The 21,584-nt window shown below is 37.6% G+C and overlaps 1 protein-coding gene across 1 annotated transcript in view; it reads left to right on the forward strand.

Annotated features, from left to right (window-relative positions):
• The first annotated feature begins 398 nt into the window (after nucleotides 1–398).
• LOC113245556 (A disintegrin and metallopeptidase domain 3) overlaps nucleotides 399–21,584 on the forward strand; it is a 97,545-nt gene continuing 76,359 nt past the window's right edge. The window contains exons 1-4 of the mRNA XM_048226287.2: nucleotides 399–528; nucleotides 677–759; nucleotides 13,500–13,555; nucleotides 19,413–19,491. Coding sequence (XP_048082244.2) covers nucleotides 432–528; nucleotides 677–759; nucleotides 13,500–13,555; nucleotides 19,413–19,491 — 315 coding nt within the window. The 5' untranslated portion in view covers nucleotides 399–431. The remainder of the gene's footprint in view (nucleotides 529–676; nucleotides 760–13,499; nucleotides 13,556–19,412; nucleotides 19,492–21,584) is intronic.

The raw sequence follows: 21,584 nt of genomic DNA on the forward strand, positions 1-21,584 counted from the left end.
CAGCGAGATTGCAGGGACACCCGCGAGCGGCCACCGTTCTGTAGCCAACAGCCATCACCGTGGCGAGGCCGGCAGGCCCCGCAATGCTGTCTCTCTTGCTGATCCTCTCAGGCCTGGGCCGGCTGACCTCCGCGGGCCCTCGTGAGTGAAGGACCCTGCTCCATAGAGGGCCACTTGTCGCAGAGCCTCTGGGCGTGGCGGGCCCCAGAACCTCGCTCCAGAACCCCGGGTCTGGCCGGGGAGAGCCCAGCGTCTTGTCAGAGCTCGCCTAGAGTCAGATCCTCCTGGGCCTGCTGCTTGGAGGGCTCAGAGCGGGACTGGGACAGTTGCCTCTCACTTGCCTGACTCTGCACTTGGAGGAGAGGGCGCACATCTTCTGGGAGGTGGGGCCTCCAGAGCAGCGCTTCTTTGCTGCTGGGGCTGAGGTCAACATGTCCCAAAAGGCTCTGGATGGTGGAGGGTCACGCTCCAAAGTGGTTGGTGGAGGGAGCCTCTTCCTGGAATGTGCAAAGTCTGATTTCGTGGCAGGTGTGTGTGTGTGTGTGTGTGTGTGTGTGTGTGTGTGTGTGTGTTGGGGCTTGGAAGTTGGAAGAGTGACGTGATGTGAGAGGACAAGTGAAGAATAAGGACGCTGCCAGGCACTGGGGAATGCTCACACATGTTTTCCTTGCTGTAGGTCCTGAAACATCACTTCTACAAATTACAGTGCCGCGGAAGATTGGGACAAACAGCAGCGACGGTGAAGTTTCAGAAACGCATGTAATTAAGAAATCCGTTTTTTAAGTTGTACTTTTATACTTATTTTTGTGACAGAGTGTGCGAGTTAAGGGGGAGGGACAGAGACAGAGGAAAAGTGAGAATCTTAAGCATGCTCCCTACTGAGGGCAGAAGTTAATGGGGGCTCCATCTCTGGATGGGAAATTGTGACCTGAGCTGAAATCAAGATTCAGGTGCTTAACCAATTGAGCCACCCAGGCATCCTGTGGAAATCCCTTTTTTAAAATGAATATTTTATTTTTATTGGACTACATGACCCAAATCAATTCATGCCTATCCCTTTGAAATTTTATGCTCTATTTATTGTGTTAAAGAGTCCTTCTGTCTGAATGAAAGCAAGAGTTTTGATTTTTTTTTTATTCGTTAAATAATATATGAACATTATGAAACTACTTTAAAATACAGACTCGGGAAAAAAGTTCCCCAAATCCCTATCACACAAAATACAGTCACTGGACTATTTGTCTAGAAAATAGGGACATTTGAATATTCTTTGTAAGTGAGGTCACAATAAAATGTACCTTGTAACATGATTTTAAAATGATAATATATAAAGAACTTCATGACCATATTTGAGTATATTTACATATATAAATCTTTGTTAAAAGGAAAGTACCGATATTTCTAATCTGATTAAAATAAAACATACATTGTCAACTCTAATTAGCACAGAATGTTTTTTAATGGTAAAGCTCTTCATGTTGGTGTGATTTTTATGAATGATTCATTAAGTATAATTTCTGTGACATTTCTTTGACATATAATTTGTACCCATTTTATTTATATTTTTATAAATACATATGTATTTTATATATATGTATATATATATAATTTATTTATATAAATTTTTATTTAGATTCCAGTTAGCATGCAGTGTAATATTTGTTTCAGGTGCACAATATAGTGATTCAACACTTCCATACAACACCCAGTGTTCATCACAAGTGCGCTCCTTAATCCCCATCACCTGTTTAACCCTTTCCCCCATCCACCTCCCCAATGGTAACCATCAGTTTGTTCTCTATAATTTAAGAGTTTGTTTCCTGATTTGCGCTTTCTCTGTCTTTTTACCCCCACTTTGCTCTTTTGTTTTGTTTCTTAAGTTCCACATATAAGTGAAATCATGTGGTATTTGTCTTTCTCTGACTTACTTTCCTTAGTTTATTAATCTCTAGCTCCATCTATGTCCTTGCAAATGCCAAGATGTCATTCTTTTTTATGGCTGAATAATATTCCTTGTGTGTGTGTGTACAGCTTCTTTAGCCATTCATCAATCGATGGACACTTGGGCTATTTCCATAATTTGGCTATTGTGGATAAAGCTGCTGTAAATGTAAGGGTGCATGTATCCCTTTGAATTAGTATTTTTTGTATCCTTTGGGTAAATAACTAATAGTGCAATTCCTGGATCATAGGTAGTTATATTTTTAACTTTTTGAGGATATTCCATACTGTTTTCCGTAGTGGCTTCACTAGTTTGAATTCCCACTAACAGTACAAGAGGGTTCTCCTTTCTCCACATTCTCTCTAATACCTGTTGTTTTTTTGTGTTGTTGATTTTAGCCATTCTGATAGGTGTGAGGTGATATCTCGTTTTGATTTGCATTTCCCTGAGTGATGAGTGATGTTGAGCATCTTTTCATGTATTTTTTGGCCATCTGGATGTGTTCTATGGAGAAATGTCTATTCATGTCTTCTGCGTATTTTTTAATTGGATGGTTGTTTTTTGGGTGTTGAGTTTGATAAGTTCTTTATATATTTTAGATACTAACCCTTTATGAGATATGTCATTTGCAAACATTTTTTTTTCCCATTCCGTAGGTTGCCTTTTACTTTTGTTGATTGTTTCCTTCACTGAGCAAGCAGAAGTTTTTAATTTTGGCTAAGTCCCAGTAGTTTGGTTTTGCTTTTGTTTCTCTTGCTTCAGGAGAAATATCTAGAAAGAAGTTGCTATGGCAGATGTCAGAGAGGCTGCTGTCTGTGTTCTCTTCTAGAATTTTTATGGTTTCAGTTCTCACATTTAGATCTTTAATTGATTTTGAGTTTATTTTTGTGTGTGGTTTAAGAAAGTGGTCCTGTTTCATTCTTTTGCATGTTGCTGTTGAATTTTTTCAATACCATTGTTGAAGAAACTGTCTTTTTCCCATTGGATATTTTTTCCTGCTTTGTTGAAGATTAATTGACCATATAATTGTGGGTTACTTCTGGGTTGTCTATTCTACTGATCTACATGTCTGTTTCTGTTTTAATCACTACAGCTTTGTAATATAACTTGAAGTCTGGAATTGTGATGCCTCCAGCTTTGCTTTTCTTTTTCAAGGTTGTTTTGGCTAGTTGGGGGTCTTTTGTGGTTCTGTGCAAATTTTAGGATTGTTTCTTTTAGCTCTGTGAAAAAGTGCTGTTGGTATTTTAACAGGGATTGCATCAAATGTGTAGATTGCTTTGGGTAGTATAGGCATTTTAATAATGTTTGTTCTTCCAATCCATGAGCATGGAATATCTTTCCATTTCTTTGTGTCATCTTCAATTTCTTTCATCAGTATTTTATAGTTTTCAGGGTATAGGTCTTTCACCTTGGTCAGGTTTATTCCTCAGTATCTTATGGCTTTTTGGTGCAGTTTTAAATTGGATCAATTCCTTAATTTCTCTTTCTGCTGTGTCATTATTGCTGTATAGAAATGCAACAGATTTCTGTAAATTAATTTTGTATCCTGCTACTTCACTGAATTTGTGTATGAGTTCTAGCAATTTTTTGGTGGAGTCTTTTGGGGTTTTTTTATATAGAGTGTCATGTCATCTGCAAATAGTGAAAGTTTTACTTCTTCTTTGCCAGTTTGGATGCCTTTTAATTCTTTTTGTTTTCTGATTGCTGAGGCTAGGACTTCCAGTACTATGTTAAATAAGAGTGGTGAGAGTGAACATCCCTGTCTTTTCCTGACTGTATAGGAAAAGCTCTCAGTTTTTCCCCATTGAGGATGATACTTAGCTATGGGTTTTTCATATATGACCTTTATTATGTTGAAGTATGTCCTCTTTAAACTTACTTTGTTGAGGGTTTTTATCATGAATGGATAATTGTACTTTGTCAAATGCTTTTTCTGCATCTCTTGAGAGGATCATACTGTTCCTATCCATTCTTTTATTAATGTAGTGTATCACATTGATTGATTTGCAAATAGTGAACCACTCTTCTAGCCCAGGAATAAATCCTACTTGCTTGTGGTGAATGATTTCTTTAATGTATTGTTGAATTTGGTTTGCTAGTATGTTATTGAGAATTTTTACATCCATGTTCATCAGGGATATTGGCCTAAACATCTCTTTATTACTGGAGTCTTTATCTGGTTTTTATATCAGGGTAATGCTGGCCTCATAGAATGAATTTGGAAGTTTTCCTTCCTTTTCTACTTTTTTGAATTGTTTGAGAAGAATAAGTATTGACTCTTCTTTAAACGTTGGGTAGAATTTGCCTGCGAAGCCATCCTTCCCTGGAATTTTGTTTGTTGGGAGTTTTTCGACTACTGACTCAATTGCATTGCTGGTTATTGGTCTGCTTAAGTTTTCTGTATCTTCCTGTTTCATTTATGGTAGTTTATATTTCTAGGAATTTGTCCATTTCTTCCATGTTATCCAATTTGTTGGCATATGGTTTTTCATAATATTGTCTTATAATTGTTTGCATTTCTGTGTCATAGGTTCTTATTTTTCCTCCCTTGTTTGTAATTTATTTATTTGATTGCTTTCTCTTTTCTTTTTGATAAGCCTGGCTAGAAGTTTATCACTTCTATTATGTTTTTCAAAGAACTAGCTTCTGATTTCATGGATCTATTGTTTTTTGGGTTTGTGTGTGTGTGTGTGTGTGTGTGTGTGTGTTTTAGTTTCTGTCTCATTTATTTTTGCTCTATTCTTTACTCTTTCCTTCCTTGTGCTGCCTTTAGGCTTCAATTGTTCTTTTTCTAGCTCCTTTAGATGTAAGGATAGGTTGTATATTTGAGATTTTTCTTGCTTCTTTGGTTAGACCTGTATTGCTGTATACTTCCCTCTTAGGACTGCTTTGGCTGTATCCTAAAGGTTTTGGACTATTGTGTTTTCATTTTCATTTGTTTCCATGTGTTTTTTTTTTTTAATTTAAATTCAATTTAGTTAACACATAGTGTATTATTAGTTTCAGTTGAGTTTAGTGATTCATCAGTTGGATATAACACCCAGTGCTCTTTACATCAAGTGCCCTCCTTAATGTTTATCACCCAGTTACCCCATCCCCCTACCCATCTCCATCCAGCAACCCTCAGTTTGTTTCCTAATGTTCAGCATCTCTTATGGTTTGCCTCTCTCTCTATTTTCATCTTATTTTATTTTTCCTTCCCTTCCCTTATGTTCATCTGTTTTGTTTCTTAAATTCCACACATGAGTGAAATCATATGGTATTTGTCTTTCTCTGTCTGACTTATTTCACTTACCATAATACCGTCTAGTTCCATCCACATTGTTGCAAATGGCAAGATTTCATTCTTTTTGATGGCTGAGTAATATTGCATTGTATATATACGCCACATCTTTTTTTTTTAATTCAATTAACATATAGTGTATTACTAGTTTCAGAGTTAGAGTTCAGTGATTCATCAGTTGTATTTAACACCCAGTGCTCATTACATCATGTGCCTTCTTTAATGCCCATCACCCTGTTATCCCATCCCCCACTCCCCACCCCTCCAGCAACCCTCAGTTTGTTTCTTATGATTAAGAGTCTTTTATGGTTTGTCTCCCTCTCTGATTACGTCTTATTTTATTTTTCCCTCCCTTCCTCTATGCTCTTTTGTTTCTTAAATTCCACATATAAGTGAAATCATATGATAATTGTCTTTCTCTGATTGACTTATTTCACTTAGCATAATACCCTCCAGTTCCATCCACATCGTTGCATATGGCAAGATTTCTTTTTTTTTTTTTTTTAATGGCTGGAAATACAAATCAAAACCACAGTGGGATATCACCTCACACCAGTCAGAATGGCTATCGTTAACAAGTCAGGAAACAGCAAAAGTTGGCAAGGATGTGGAGAAAGGGGAATGCTCTTACACTGCTGGTGGGAATGCAAGCTGGTACAGCCACTCTGGAAAATAGTATAGAAGTTCCTCTCAAAGTTAAAAATAGAGCTACCCTACAACCCAGCAATTGCACTACTAGGTATATAACACAAAGATACAAATGTAGTGATCTGAAAGGGCACCTGCACCCCAATGTTTATAGCAGCAATGTCCACAATAGCTAAACTATGGAAAGAGCCCAGATGTCCATCGACAGATGAACGGATAAAGAAGATGTGGGGTGTGTGTGTGTGTGTGTGTGTGTGTATGAATATTACTCTGCCATGTGTTTTTTTAATTTATTCTTTGATTTCCTGGTCGATCCATTCATTGCTTAGTAGCATGTTCTTTAACCTCCATGTATTTGTGGTGTTTCCAGATTTTTTCTGATGATTGACTTCTGATTTCATAGTGTTGTGCTTAGAAAAGGTGCATGATATGATTTCAGTCTTTTTGTTTATGTTGTGACCTAATTTGTGACTTAGTATGTGATCTATTCTGGTGAATATTCCAGGAGCACTTGAAAAGAATGTGTTATTCTGCTGTTTTAGGATGGAATGTTCTGAATTTATCTGTTCAGTCCATCTCGTCCAATGTGTCTTTCAAAGCCAGTGTTTCCTCGTTGATTTTCTGTTTAGTTGATCTGTCCATTGATGTGAGTGTGGTGTTAAAGTGTTCTACTGTTATTGCATTATTATTAGTTAGTTCCTTTATATAGTTCCGTTATATTAGTTAGTTCCTTAAATAATATTTGTTATTGTTTTATATATTTTGGTGTTTCCATGTTGAGTACATAAACATTTACAATTGTTGTATCTCCTGTCAGATTGTATCCTTTATGATGATATGGTGCCACTTGTTAACAGCCTTTGTTTTAAAGTCTAGTTTATCTGATTGTACTCTTTCTTCTGACATCCATTTGGTTGATAAATATTTCTCCATCCCCTTACTTTTCTTCTGTAGGTGTCTTTAGGTCTAAAAATGAATCTCTTGAAGGTAGCATATAGATGGTCTTGTTTTATTATCCATTTTGATACCTATGTTTAAACAGCTTTTAGTCTGTTTACATGCAAAGTAATTGTTGATAGATATGCATTTATTGCCATTTCATTATTTATTTTGTGTTGTTTCTGGGCATTTTTCTGATCCTTTCTTGTTTTTGTCACTTTTGGTCTCTCCTTTGCACTCAAAGAGTCCCTTTTAATATTTCTTGCGGGGCTGGTTTAGTGATCACAAATTCTGGAATACTCTTTATCTCTCCTATTCTGAATGATAGCCTTGCTGGATAGAGTATCTTTGGATGTAGATTATTCCCATTTGGCACTTTGAATATATCATGCCACTTTCTTCTGGCCTGTCAAGTTTCTGTTGAGAAATCTCCAAGTAGCCTTAATGGGCCTTCCATTGGAAGTTAAGGACTCCTTTTGTCTTGCTGCTTTTAAAATGCTTTTTCTTTATTACTATATTTTGCAAACTTAATTACAGTATATCTTGGTGTTGGCCTGCTTTTGTTGACTTTAATGGGAGTTCTCTGTGCCTTCTGGATCTAGATGTCTGTTTCCTTCCCTAGATTAGGGATGTTTTCAGTTATTATTTCTTCAAATAAATTTTTTGCCCCCTTTTATCTGTCTTCTTCTTTGGAGACTTATAGATAGCACAGAGAATTGTTAAGAAGGTGAATGTCCACCTCAGTTTCCAAAGATAGTAAATTTGAACTGAGTTAATTTTTAGATATATGCACACTCATATTTTTAATTTTTGTGATTATTTGTAAGTTTGGTATAAGTCTGTAATTTTGATATATCTATATCTGTATCTATCTATATCTATATCTATCTATATCTATATATTTTACCCAAATAAATTTCTTTTGACACAGGTAGAAATACAATACCTGCTTATATATTACACCTAAAATAATGAGCTTATTTGAATTAATAATTAAATAAATTGCCAGGAAATCCTATTAGTCAAATGGTTTTAAGTTTTTATTATTTATTTTTTATTTATTTTAAAAGAGAGAGGGAGAGAGGGAGAGGGAGAAAGATAGCAAGCACAGGGGAGAGGCAGAGAGAGAATGAGAGAATCTTAAGCAAGCTCCACACCCAGCATGGAGTCTGATGTGGAGCTCAATCCCAGGACCCAGAGATCATGACCTGAGCCAAAATCAAGAGCCGGATGCTTAACTGAATAAGCCACCCAGGTGACCTGGTTTTAAAATTTTAGACAATATTCAAGGAAGGATGATGTGTCCATTTCAGAGACTGGAACACAGAATAGAACATAAATTAACTAATCCTTCCAATCATTTAGTAATTTTTAAAAATATTAATGTACCTTTGACAAGGAACAAATAAAGTATGAGAAAGAGAAATTATAGGTCCTTTCATTTAACTAAATATTTAAAAAGTGAAAGCAACACATAGTTGTAGAACATTATGACCAAGTAGATTTTCTCCTCTGTTGAAGGATGTCTTAATAGTAGAAAAATGTATTAACCTACCACACTAATATATCTTAAAATATCAATGAATGTGTCCAAAAGAACATTTTAGAAAATTACTTACACATTCATACATACATATTCACCAACTATGCATATAATACTTCTCTTCAGAAGAGAATGGCCTCAGTGTGTTTAAGTGGATCCAGGGAACAAGGGCAGTACCAACCAAAGCCATCTATAACTAATATCATACTTAATGTTTTACACATTACAGCATTCCATTTTAGGATCAGATAACACAGAGGTGCCTATTATTTCCATTTTATTCAGTAATTAAAAATATAAAAAAATTAAGAAAAGAAATATTTAAAAAATAGGGTTTAAGAGGTAATACGTAGACCAGCTATTACATAGATCATATTTCTGCTTTGAGTAACTTGGGTATATGGTGATGTCACTAACTACCTAATATCCATAATATAGAAGGGAAATTATACAGATTTATTCTCAAACAATAGAAAGAGGAGAGATACTAAAGAAGTAGTACTTAAATCAATTTGTGTTCCATTTAGTTTGCATCTATGCAGTTACTGTTAGCAATACCCATTGTGAAATAAATGATTTGAGGGGCATCTTTATACTAGTAAATCTCTGAAAATTGCAACTTGCTTTTGTCCTTCAGAAAGCATCTTTAAATTCTAAATGATTATGAAACTTTGTAGAAAACTTACATATTACATCAGAATGGATCAAATGCTAAAAATAAAAAAAGTGAAACGTGAAAAGTAAGCTCGTGCAACTATAACAATAGCAGATAAAGTTAAAGAAATACTTCAAGAGATGAAAGGTACCTTAATGATAATATGATCAATTTATCCTGAAGATATCACTAAATCTGTTTGTTCCCAACAACACAGCTCTAAAATATGTAAGGTCAAAAACTACGGATTAAAGGAGAAAGAAATAATATCACAAAAATTTGGGGAGATTTCAACACACCTTTTTCAAAAGCTGTAAGCTTCCAGAAGACTGAACATGAGAAGGTTTAAAATGACTTATGCAGGAAACTGTACCCAAAATTCAAATTCTTTGCAAATGTGGAAATTGTACCCACATTGACAATGTGCTATGCCACGGAGGACGTGTACGTTTTAGGATGATGTCACAGATAAGGGTTCTTGGGGATGTAGTCTTTGAGAAGATTCCTGTGAAGGCAGTTTTTTAGGGTATGCTCTTGTGATGAGCCCCTGTGGAGCGGGAGGGGAGGAAGTGAGAAGGGGGAGACAGAGACTCAGTCACATCTCAACTTAGTGTGAAGCTAGCATGGCCCATCAGTATCTGGAGTTGAGGTGAGGGACTTCTCATTAAATGTGGGCTGTCTCAGAAAGTTGTGACTTGGTGTGAGGTGACCCTCTGTAGCTGAGGCAATTCCCAAAGAGAACATGGAGATGAAGAGTGTTCTTACAGTTAGGGTTACTTCCATTAATCTGAAAAGGGGACCTGTGCTGTATTCTTTCCCTCTTCTTTTCAGCTTCATTCTTTTTCAAATTTTTGTCTTCTGTACCATGTAATCATTCCTCTGCTTCTTCCATCCTAGTGGTCATCACATCCAGTTGATGAGGTTGTGGAATATAGGTGAGGTTCAGTGGGGTGGAGTCCAGAGCCGACAACCAATAAAGAATTCTTGAGGCATCTTTGGCGCAAAGTGGTGGTTTATTAAAGCAAGGACCCCTGAGCAGAAAGAGCTGCTGCACCGGGGTTGTGAGGGGTGGCTGATTATTTACCATGGGGTTGGGGGAGGTAAGGAAAAAAGGGAGGTTGAGAAAGTATTTTCATATGTTAAAGAACATTCGTAGGATAACTCTGGTTATTGTCAAGCCAAGGCGGTCCCTCCCTCTAATGAGGCACTAACAGGAAGACTGTTGGGAGCCTCCCAGAGAAATGTTACATTCCTCCTATCACAAGTCCTTGTCAATGGGCTTCAGGTTTAAAAGATATTCTATTTTATTTACATTTCCTTCTGCCTCCGCCTCCCTCAATTTTATGGAGGGGATCGTATTGTTAGGGCTTCAGGAAACTGAATTATGGGTCTCTGGAAATTAGGCTATTGATAAGAAAGCTTCTTCCTTGTAAATCACTAGGACATGTGTAAACTGACGGAGACTCAGGTCTTGCAGGATTGTGATCTGTTTAGTTAACCATTTGTTTTACTTTTCCTTAGCTTTTGGGCAGCCAGGGGTGCCTGAGGAATGTCACGTACATACATCCCATGGTGGGGGGGGGGTTGCGGGGTGTCAGTTTCTGCTTTGTCCTTAGCTTGCCTTCTGTTCCCTCATCACAGTCAGTTTCGAGTCTCGGTTATTATATTTTTCATTTTGGCCTGACTGGTTTTTAAGTCTATTTTTTTCCCTGTGGTAAGGGACTCCCTGGTGTCTTCTATGCTTTTCTCAAACCCAGCTAGTATCCTTATGATTGTTGCTTTAAATTCTGGATCAGGTATATTACTTATATCTGCTTTGATTAAATCCCTGGCTGAGACCTTTTCTTGTTTTTTCTTTGGGGATGAATTCCTCCATCTTGGCATTTTCTCTAGGTCTCTGTCTTCTTCTGTGTGTTTGAAAAGCCAGTTAGGTTTCCTGCTCCTAAGAGTAATGGTTTTATGAAGAAGAGGTCACATACTGTCCAGGGCCTGGCACTTCAGGAAGTGTCTCTGGTGTATGCTGGGTGCACTCTGCTGCTGTGTTTAGGGGGCTCTTTCAGGTCAGTCTCCTTGCCTGAAGTGAGGGGGGGGTGTTTGGATCTTGGCCAGAGTGTGGCAAGTTTTAACTAGATGTGCTCTTATTTGCTTGTTTAAAAAGACCTGAGACCTGAAGTTTTGTAGAAATCTATAGTCAGTAGATGTGGTGTGTGCAGGTGTTGAGGTTGGGGAACATACGTGAGGTTCAGTGGGGTGGGGTCCAGAGCCGACGACCAAGAAAGAATTATTGAGACGTCTTTGGTGCAAAATGGTGGTTGATTAAAGCACGGTGACAGGACCCATGGGCAGAAAGAGCTGCTGCCCCGGGGTTGTGAGGAATGGCCTATTTTATACCCTCAAGTGGGGAGGGGGCTAGGGATAGCGTTAGTCTCTAAGGAATTTTGGAAGCAAGGTCTCCAAGACCTTGAGGGGGCTAGCTACTGTTGGGAAAGGGTCATTTATTACCATCTAATAAAACCTTAGTCATGAGACCCTTCAGATGTATATTGGTGGGCCATATGCTTGGGGGGTGATTGCCAACATGTATCGTGGGGGGGTGGGCGGTTAGAGATAAAGGAAGTTTCCAAAGGAATTTTTATACGTTAAAGTAGACTTACAGGATCTTGGTGGAAGGGAGGGGATCAGGCCAGGACTGCCTTTTGCCCTTAGGAAAGTATTAACATCCAGGCAGCTGAGGTCCTAGAGGAATGTCACTATGCCTGTTTCAAGGACTTGTCAATGGGCTGTAGGTAGTAAGGACAGTTTCTTTGTCCTTTAGGGCAGCCAGGAGTGCCTGAGGAATGTCACATACATCCCATGGGGGGGGGGGTGCAGGGTGTCAGCTTCTGCTTTGTCTTCAGCTTGCCTTCTGTTCCCTCATCACAGGGGTTTGTGCTTGTCTTCTTGGGGAGGGGCCCACTGTTCCAGTTCTCAGGTACACTTGCCTGAGAAAAGCAGCACCTGCAGAGTGAGAAGCATGGGACTTGGTGTAAGAGCTTTAGGCAGTCAGTGTTGGTGGTGTGCTGCTTATGAAGTTAGTTTATGCTGTGGGGCAAGAGAGAAATGGCACCAGCCACCTTCCTCATTCCTGGAGAGGGGAATTCACACTTGCTGCTCCCCAGGAACTCTTCCCAGAAGAACGAACAATCTCCCCTCCCGTGTCCCAGGAATCCCTCAGATTGCTGCCTTCACCCTGTCTGTATCTGCCTCCTGCCTGCCTGACAGCACAGTGCACCTTGGGCTCTATCCCAGGCAGGCCAGCTGAGTTTCAAAACTCCAGACTTTAGGACCTGGGCTGGTGTGGACCCATGCTGGTCCTCTGGGGTAGGGTGTCGCTCTTCTGGGACTGATGCAGGTTCATCCCAGAAGGGCAGTCACACCAAAGCACAGGGGCACAGAGTTTGGGGTAAAGTGCAGCAAAGGGCCAGCGTCCAGGATAGGATAGGCTCCCTCACCAGGTGTCTTGGCACCGATGCTGAAGAGCGGGAGAGGGTGATGGTGCCCATTGGCTCTTTTGTCCCCAGAGAGGCAATGCTGCCTCTCCCAGATGCACTCCAAGAAGGGGGAATGTTCTCTCCTAGTGCCTCCCAGGGATCCTCAGATCACTCTGTCTGTCCCTGGGCTGCCCTCTGTCTCCACAGGAGCACTGCAGCACCCTCAGGGCTCCACACCTGCCACACCACTAACTTTAAAACTCCAGTCTTTGAGCCCCACTGGTCGTAAAACCTCCCGAAATCAGCCCCTCTCATTTTCCCAGTCAATGGCTTTGGGGAAGTGTTATCCCCTGTGTGCTCCTTCTGTCTTGGCTCTCCCTGTGACCAGGGCTCCCGCCCCTCTGCAGTATCTGCAATCCTTTTCTCCCCTAAACCATGTCTTCGCACCTCGTACCTTCTACAATGTGGCCTCTTCTCTCTAGTGCAGTCCTCAGCTTGATTTCTTGGGTATTCAGAGTGATTTGAGAGTTACCTGCCTGTGTTCAAGGGATGAGGCAAGCCTGGGGTCCTCCTACCGCTCCGCCATCTTAGCTCCCCAGGACCTGTGCTGTCTTCTTTAATTTTCAATTTATTTGGGCTAGAAGTCAGAAAGTAGAAAAAAGATAATTAAATTCAAGTTTCTTCAAAGATTACTCAACATATCTAAATGTAACCATTTTAAATTAAAATTTCATTATGATAATAAATTCTAATGACTAATGCTTTTAGTTTAGAAATAGATTTAGACTCCTTGATTTTATTTACATTGAATTATGATTAATTCTGTCATACGTACAGAATTACGTATTTGATTCTGTCATACGTATTTGAAGAAAGATAGGAACATACATGTATATATAATTTTGAGACGTGTGTGATACCATCTGTTTACATGAATGAGTACTTACCTTTAAGAAATTATAGCTTTTGAATTAAGAATTTTAGTACTAATTACTTTCTCTCTGAATACTTTGCTGTAGGTCACTTATGCCATCAAAATTGACAGGGAAATATATACTTTCCATCTTGAAAAACAGTAAGTGGCCATTTTTCTTTTCATACACTTCTTTTTCTTTTCTTCGGTTTTTACAATAACTACCCTACGTTGAGCCCAAAAAAGAGCTTGACTATTGTATTTATTTAATATGTTATATCATTGTGATTTATGACAGATTTCAAGTCTTCATCTTGAGATTTTGAATCTAGTATGGAGCCAAGTTCTAATTTAATGACACAAGTATTAACGTATATTAGGTAAATTAAAATCATTCTATGTAACTCCTTGAAATGTAACCACAATAACATTAAGGGAATAATTTTATTTGTACATGTTTAATTTTGTTCATCATGTCGTTTTACATATTTATGTGACTTTAAGCATTTTACTTGATATTAGACCATTTTTTTCTCATCTTGGTATAATATATAATCTCTTAAATTTTCCGTTTTTTACTTTTGCTCTTTGAGAAAACCAATAATGATCTTGTGCGTATATTTTTCCACCATTTTCTATTCTAAATTTCATCTTTCCCTTAGATAAAACATATAGAAACCAATCAAAAAAGTTTGTTTTTGAACAAATGGGAATACTGTTTTGCCCCTAGCAGGTCTTATTCAATAATGGTGTTCATTTTCTTGCTCTATGTATATATTTTAACTCATTTTTAATAGATAACATTCCATAAGTATGTAATATTGATGGATAATGAGGTTAGTTCCAGGAATTATCACTATAGAGTCTTGCAATAAACATCCTTGTATGTATATCCTTATGTAATAGAGATTTTGTTTTGTAGGCTTGATATCAAGAAATGGGTTTCTGAATCAAGAAGTATGAATAATAATAATAACAACAATAACAAAAGTAACTGACATTTATTGAGTACAAACCAAGTACCAGGCATCTGTCTTCCTTCCTTCCGTCCTTCTTTCCTTCCTTTTTCTCTCTTTCGCTCTCTCTTTCTCTCTTTCTTTCTCTCTTTCTTCTTTCTTTCTTTCTTTCTTTCTTTCTTTCTTTCTTTCTTTCTCTTTCTGTTTAGAGAGAGAGAGGGAGTGTGCATGCACACGAGTGGGGGATGGCAGGGAGCGACAGAGGGAGAGAGAGAGAGAGAGAATCTTAAGCAGGCTCCATACCCAGCTTGAAGCCCAACATGGTGCTTGATCTCATGACCCTGAGATCATGACCTGAGCCTAAATCAAGAGTTGGTTGCTTAACCAACTGAGCCACCCAGGCACCCCTTTGTCAGGCATATTTCTAAGCAATTTGCATGTAGTAACTGATTTAATTTTCACAACAACCTTCTTTATTACTCACATTTTGTATTAGGATTTTGAGAGATATTGCCAGTTTCTGAAATCAGTTTAGATTTTCAAAAGTATGTAAGATGTGCTAAAATATTATATTGCATCTTTGTGTCAATTTATATTTCCCTAAATAATTTCTCTAAACAATTATCAGCTATTTGCATTTTCATTTCCTATTTAATATTTATTTTTCAGAGCAGTTTTAAGTTAACAGCAAAATTGAGTGGAAGGTACAGAGAGTTTCTGTATGCCCCTTGCCCCCACATGTGTAGAGCCTCCCCTGTTATCAACATGGCCCACAAGTGTGATACATTTGTTATAATTGATGATCCTACATTGACACATCATTATCACCCAGAGTGCATAATTTATATTAGTCTCAAAAATTTTATATTGACTTTTTTCTTTTGCTTAAAAATTAAAAAGGAAAATTCAGAGAATTGTATAAAAGTTAGTTTCTCACCATGAGTGACACATATGTGAACATTTTCTTTATATATTTTTCTAAATGTTTACATTGTAGGTAAGAGTGAAATCTATTATTCCCATGCCCAGGCATATTCAGTTCTTTCATTCCCCAGTGCTAATCACAGTTATGATACTGACACATACTCTTCTGTCATATTGTTTCTTCATTCATCTGTATGCCTAGAGATTAATAAGAATCATGTTTTGAGTATTGCCTCAAATAGACATAAATGACACAATACTCCTCTATATAATTTATTTATCTTAATATGGTGGACTACTAAAGTGATCCCAATTCTTTACTTCTCCCTGTATCTTCACTCTTCACCTTATAACTTTGAGTTCCTATCATCAAGAGGTGGAAAATATACATCTTCCCCAGCCTCCCTACTCCCCAGCTCTTGGATCTGAGTTTATCTATGGAAGACCAACTTCATGGGTATGTGGTCTCTCAGGGTCCCATGGTTAGAAATGCCCTGTATGTTGTTGCCATGAGATTCTTAGTACTTCTGGGGAAAAAACAAAACAAAACAAAACCCCTCATATTTTCATTCCATCATGGGCCTTGCAAATCATGTGGCCCATTCTATGACTTGTGACTTACTTTGGCCAAAAAGATGTTAGCTGATTTGATTTAAACACGGGTTTGAAAAATCTCTCCTTCTTTCCTGCTCTCCATCTTGTTTCTTGGCCATCATCATGAGTATGTGCTTGGGCCAGCTTCCTGAAAGATGGAGACAGGTGGAGCACTGCCAAGGTGCCCTAATCATCCCTAGATCAGCCAACATTCAGCTGAACGAATGAATCCAGAATCCAGATGAATGAATGAATCATTCAACATTCAGCTAAATGAGTGAATGAATCCCAGACCATTGAGCAAGCCTGGCCACCATTAGCAAAACTACTACTGATACTCACTCATGACCCAGAAGTGTGAGCAGATATTTATTAGGTTCTGGTTCTGGGGTTGTGCTTTTTGTGCAACATTTTGTATAGTATTATTTTTTGAGGTTCATCCATATTGATATGTGCAAAGTAAGTTCATATATTTTAAATACATATGTAACTATCAAATAAATATATCTTATTATTTATTTACCCATATTTATAGCAAGAAAAGGTGTATTGTGGATATCCTGGGCACCAGTGAAATTGACGGGTTATAAATGATGCAGTTCTCCAGAGTGCTATATGCTTCCCAATTTTACTTGAGGGTTTATACCAGTTTTCATTCACATCAATCATTCAAAAACATTTATTTTCTCTATATTCTCAACAAAATTAGTATCTTCACTTATTTGTTTTTGTTAATTAATGGATAAGAAATTGTATTGTATTGTATTTTAATATATGGTAATGCTCTATTCTCCTTTATTTTTTTAGAAGATTTTATTTATTTATTTATTATTTATTTATTTATTTATTTATTTATTTATGGGGGGAGCATCAGAGGGAGAGGGAGAAACAGGCTCCCTGCTGAGCAGGGAAACCCACGTGGGGCTCAGTCCCAGGACCCTGGGATCGTGACCTGAACTGGAGGCAGACGCTTAACAGACTGAGCCACCCAGGCCCCCCTTTGTTCTGCTTTAAATAAGGCTTTCAATATGTTTTAATTGTTGTTTAGGAGTACCTTTTCAAATGTTCACTGACTATACTAATTGGATTTCTTTCCCTATGTCTTGTTCTTTCTTTGGGTTTTTAGTTTTAATTATTTATTTTGAGTTATTTTCAGTCTGTGGCTAATCTTTTTAAATTTTTTCTCCACAGTCAGATTGTGGGAATTTTTGTTTACTGTAGATGTTAAGCCCTTTATCTGTCCTAGATGTTGCACACATGCTGCCCAGCCTCTTGGTTTCTTACCTCCTTCCCCATGTTTGTGGGATTCATTGCTATAAAAATGAAATTTTCATGTAATCATTATATTCATTATTTTTATTGGTTTTCAGATTTTTCTCTTGTGTCTCTCATATTCTGAATTTGTATTATGATATTCCTATGGTATTAAAATTTATTTTATATCTAAGATATAAATCTGAGGCATTCGATATTTTACAACTGTATTGCATTTCCCTAGTTTATCACTGTTTTCTTAATTGCAATTTTATGCTGACTCAGGTTATTGTTTATTTAGTATACTTTCACATTGTTTTCTTCGGATAGAATATGCAGATGGTATGTTTTCTGGATCTGTGCATATCTGCAAATGTCCTTTGTGTTCTCATAATTTGGCAGTGTGTAGAATTTGTGAGTCCTATTCCTTTGCTATTAATTTTTATAACATGATATAGTTAATCTTACATCAGTTTTCCAGTATGTTTTGTGTACATATGAGTACACATTCATGCATGTGTGGTGTTTCATTAATCCCCCCGACATATAAATGCCTGAATTTTTCATTTTAGCTTTAAATCACTGCACATTATTTAAAAATTTATGGAAATCTGTGTTTTCCTATTGGGTCATATGGATCTGCCCTCTATAGTGTAGTTTTTCCTCCAACTATTTTTAAATCTTTATTTGGCTGTGTTTTTTACTAGCAAAATATATTCTCTTTATTGGCTAGGACTCTATTTCTGTTCTTGGCAAACAAATTCTCTGACACATTTATTGAATTATTTATTTTCATCTGTCATCATTTTAGTTCCAGAGTGTCTTTTTTTTTCTTCTTAAAATGATCTACTCTGAAAGTTTACTAACTTTTTAAACTTTTCTTGAAATAATGATTATTTTCTTTAACCAAATTCTTCATTCAACTTCGTTAGGAACTTGCTTTTATGTTTTGCCTTCCGCCCTTCTGTTGTTCATTTTCCTTACATTGGATGTTGTTTTCCAGTGAGTGGTCATGGGTAGTTCTATTAATTCACTGATCAAGGCAGATCTTTTTGTTGTTTTTTGTAGAAGCAAAAGTATACTTTTGAGGATCCAGGTCGAATGAACTTGCAAACTAAAGTTTTATCCTTTTAATTATATTTGTCAGAAATCTGTTGAATTTCCTTTTCCTGTGGATGCTTCTGGATCCCCATTTCCACCACCTCCACTGACATGCTCGTTACTAAAATGTGGCTCTGCCCTTGTGCTAGAATTCATGTTCCAGGTGCTTGCACCTCAAGCTACCCAGGCCATTTGGCATTTGCCCTTGAATGTAGGTGGAATATGAGCTGTTAAACACCAGTTTTGTTTTGTCTGGGAAGATCTCTGGTTTTGTTATTTGAATCGAGGAAAAGGAAGAGCTGTCAGGAATGAGAGAAGATGAAGCAGGTCTGGAAAGAGAAGTAGTGGTGAATGTGCACCCTCCGTAGGTCCTCTCTGATTCTGGCCTTGGACTGTCCCTTAGTGTTTGGATTCCTTGAGAAAGCCTGGTCTCCCGGCACTAAATACTGGTGTAAAATTGTTCTGTAATAATCGCAATCTTCTCTGTGAGAAGATTACACTTCAGCACCATGTATATGAGTCTTGTCTATAGAATTCATTTAGCTTATGAAATTTGAGCAAAGCACTAGCCTCCTGCTTCTAAATGAAGGCTTTAAGAACTATTGTATGCTTCTACAATTTCTTTTCTCCTTCTGCTACAAGAAAGGCATGTTCCAAGGGGTAGGAGGTATGTCTTTTCCCAGGTTCCAGAAGGAAGGCAGTGTGGAGCTGAACCTGCAGTAAACTTGGGAAGAACATTCATTGTTGTTTTGAGGCATTGAGAGTTTGGGGGTTGTTCTCACCACAGTATAATTTCATGAAAACTAATGGGAAAAGGATATGTTTTTTTGTTTCTTATCAATCTATGGCTACTTGTTAGCAAATGTTAACAAATTAGCAAATATTTTTGCTATGAGATTTATTGATTGTTGAATCTAAAAGAAAACTTTCCCATTGGAATCCGGAAGTCCTGGTTTCTAGCATATGTAAATCTATGTCATTTTGGTGTCCCTACTGCTATCGGTTATACTGCTTAGTATTTTTTCTTATACAAAATATGCTACCCAAAAGGAAATGAGATAATGGAGAGATGAGCCCATTTAATTTTTGAATATTTGAGTTTGTAAAATTGAAAGTGAATTTTAATGTCATGATTCTGTTTTTGTTAATGTTACTATTACAATGAAGTGTCATTGCTTTGGTTGAATTAGGTCATTTTTAGACCCTCTTTTCCTGGTGTATGCATACAACAAATCAGGAACATTGTATCCAGATTCTTCATTTATAAAGGTAAGTTTTCCTTTATGCTCTGTAGATTTACGTTTTCTGTATCATTAAGGTGCCATTGGCAGGAAGAAAAAGGATGCTTTCTACCACCCAGAATTATTGGGCAAACAGATCAGAAGCCCAAATATAATGTGGCTGTCACTGTGAAGGCAGATTGAACAGAACAACTACTTTTCAAATTTGGAGCTCCGGAATCTCTTATCCAAAAAGGTTATTTAAACTACCAGAAGCATTAGCAGGTTTCTGAGAGAGAAAGAAAGTGGGTTAAAGAGCTAAGAATAAGAGGCCCCCTAAATACAGAGTCATTTTAATTGAGATGTCATAGGACCTGAGCAGTGGAGGAAGTGGTGGAAATTACTTTGTGGAAGGACCTTATAGAAAGAATCTAAATAGTTCACATGTGAAACACAGAAGTTTGCATTGTATCCCAAAATGCAGATAGGAGTCAAGAAATTTTTTTTAAAGATGTATTTATTTATTTATTTGAAAGAGAGATCATGAGCAGGGGCAGAGGGAGAGGGAGAAGCAGACTCCCCACCGAGCAGGGAGCCCGATGTGGGACTCGATCCCAGGACCCTGAAATCATGACCTGAGCTGAAGGCAGACACTTACCCAACTGAGCCACCCAGCGCCCTGGAGTCAAGAAATTTTTAAGTGTGTGAGAAAGTTAACTTTAGTCTGTGAGATATTTCTTTTGTGAGAAGAGATGGGAAAGAAGTAAATGCAAGTGAAGGCTCCGATTCTGTTGCTATATTGCAATTGAGAGATAATGAAATTAAAAACAAGGTAACTAGTACAGCATTGTCTTTGTCACCACCTGCAAGTAGAAAGTGGAGCAAAATACATGAGACACCTGTTTGGAGATGTTTGACAATAGTCAGGTCAGAATTTTTTTTCCTCTGAGAGAAAAAAAAAAAAAAAAGCCCAGAAGGTGAATCACTTTGACCTTGGCCCTTCTGACTGAGGATAGTCTTAACCATAGCATAGGGAGTTGGAACCAACAGAACTTGAAGAGTTTGCAGTTGAGAGCTACTGAAACAACTGGAACTGGCGTGACACAGGACCAGAGAAGAGGGAGCCATCAGATGTATGATTTTTTTTGCAGGGAGGGGAGTTGTCCTTATACTCTTGACTAAAGATTAGGCTGCCTGTGTGCTGAGACTCTGCTCAAGAACAGAGTGTAAAATGGAGGTAATACTATCACACAGTGTTGGGAGATGTCGGATTTTCAGCCTAGGCAGAGTAGAGTGACTTTGCTAAAACCCCAGACATTCAGCTGAAACCAGAAAGGCTAACCCTTAGGAGGAAGGATCAAGCTCTAGGGTAAGAGATAATCTTATCACCTCATGGAACTTTACATCAAAACCCAGGGATATACTGTATGGTGACTAACATAATGTAATAAAAAAAATCATTATAATAAAAAAAAATCTTATCACCTCTCTTCCCTACCCCAATGCCTAAAACTCAGCAACAAGAGGATTAAGGAATTTTCCATTAAATTAATTGCCTTCCAATACAAAATGCAATACCCTATAAAGAGTTAAAACATAGTAGAGGAAGGGAATAATGCAGATAAGGGTAGAAATCAATGCGAGAGAACAAGGAAAAAGAATAGAAAAAATTAAAGCCCAGAATTTAGTTCTTTAAAAGGACTAATTGACATTAATAACCCCTAGTAAGACTGACCTAGGACAATAACAATTTCCATCAATATTAGGGATGAAGGGAGACATGATACAGAACATAAAATGATATTTTGAAGTATTATGAAAACCTTGTGTTAATAGATCTGGTAATTTAGATGAAATGGACAACTTTCCTGAAAAGGGCAACTTATCAAAATTGAGGGGAGAAATAACAGAAAATCTCAATCACTTGAAATCTATTTAAGAAATTGAATTTCTAAACAACTACATTCCCATACCAGGTTTAGATGTTTTCACACTTTACCTATTGAGAGATATAATGGTTGTGTCCAATTTAGCTATTAAAAATAAATGTTTCTATGAACATTCACATGCAGTTTGTTGTGTGGATGTAATTTTTTATTTCTCTGGAGTGCATGTCCAGGAATAGGATTGCCAGGTCATATG

Source organism: Ursus arctos, unplaced genomic scaffold, assembly GCF_023065955.2.
Source record: "Ursus arctos isolate Adak ecotype North America unplaced genomic scaffold, UrsArc2.0 scaffold_27, whole genome shotgun sequence".
Classification (NCBI taxonomy): Eukaryota; Metazoa; Chordata; class Mammalia; order Carnivora; family Ursidae; genus Ursus; species Ursus arctos.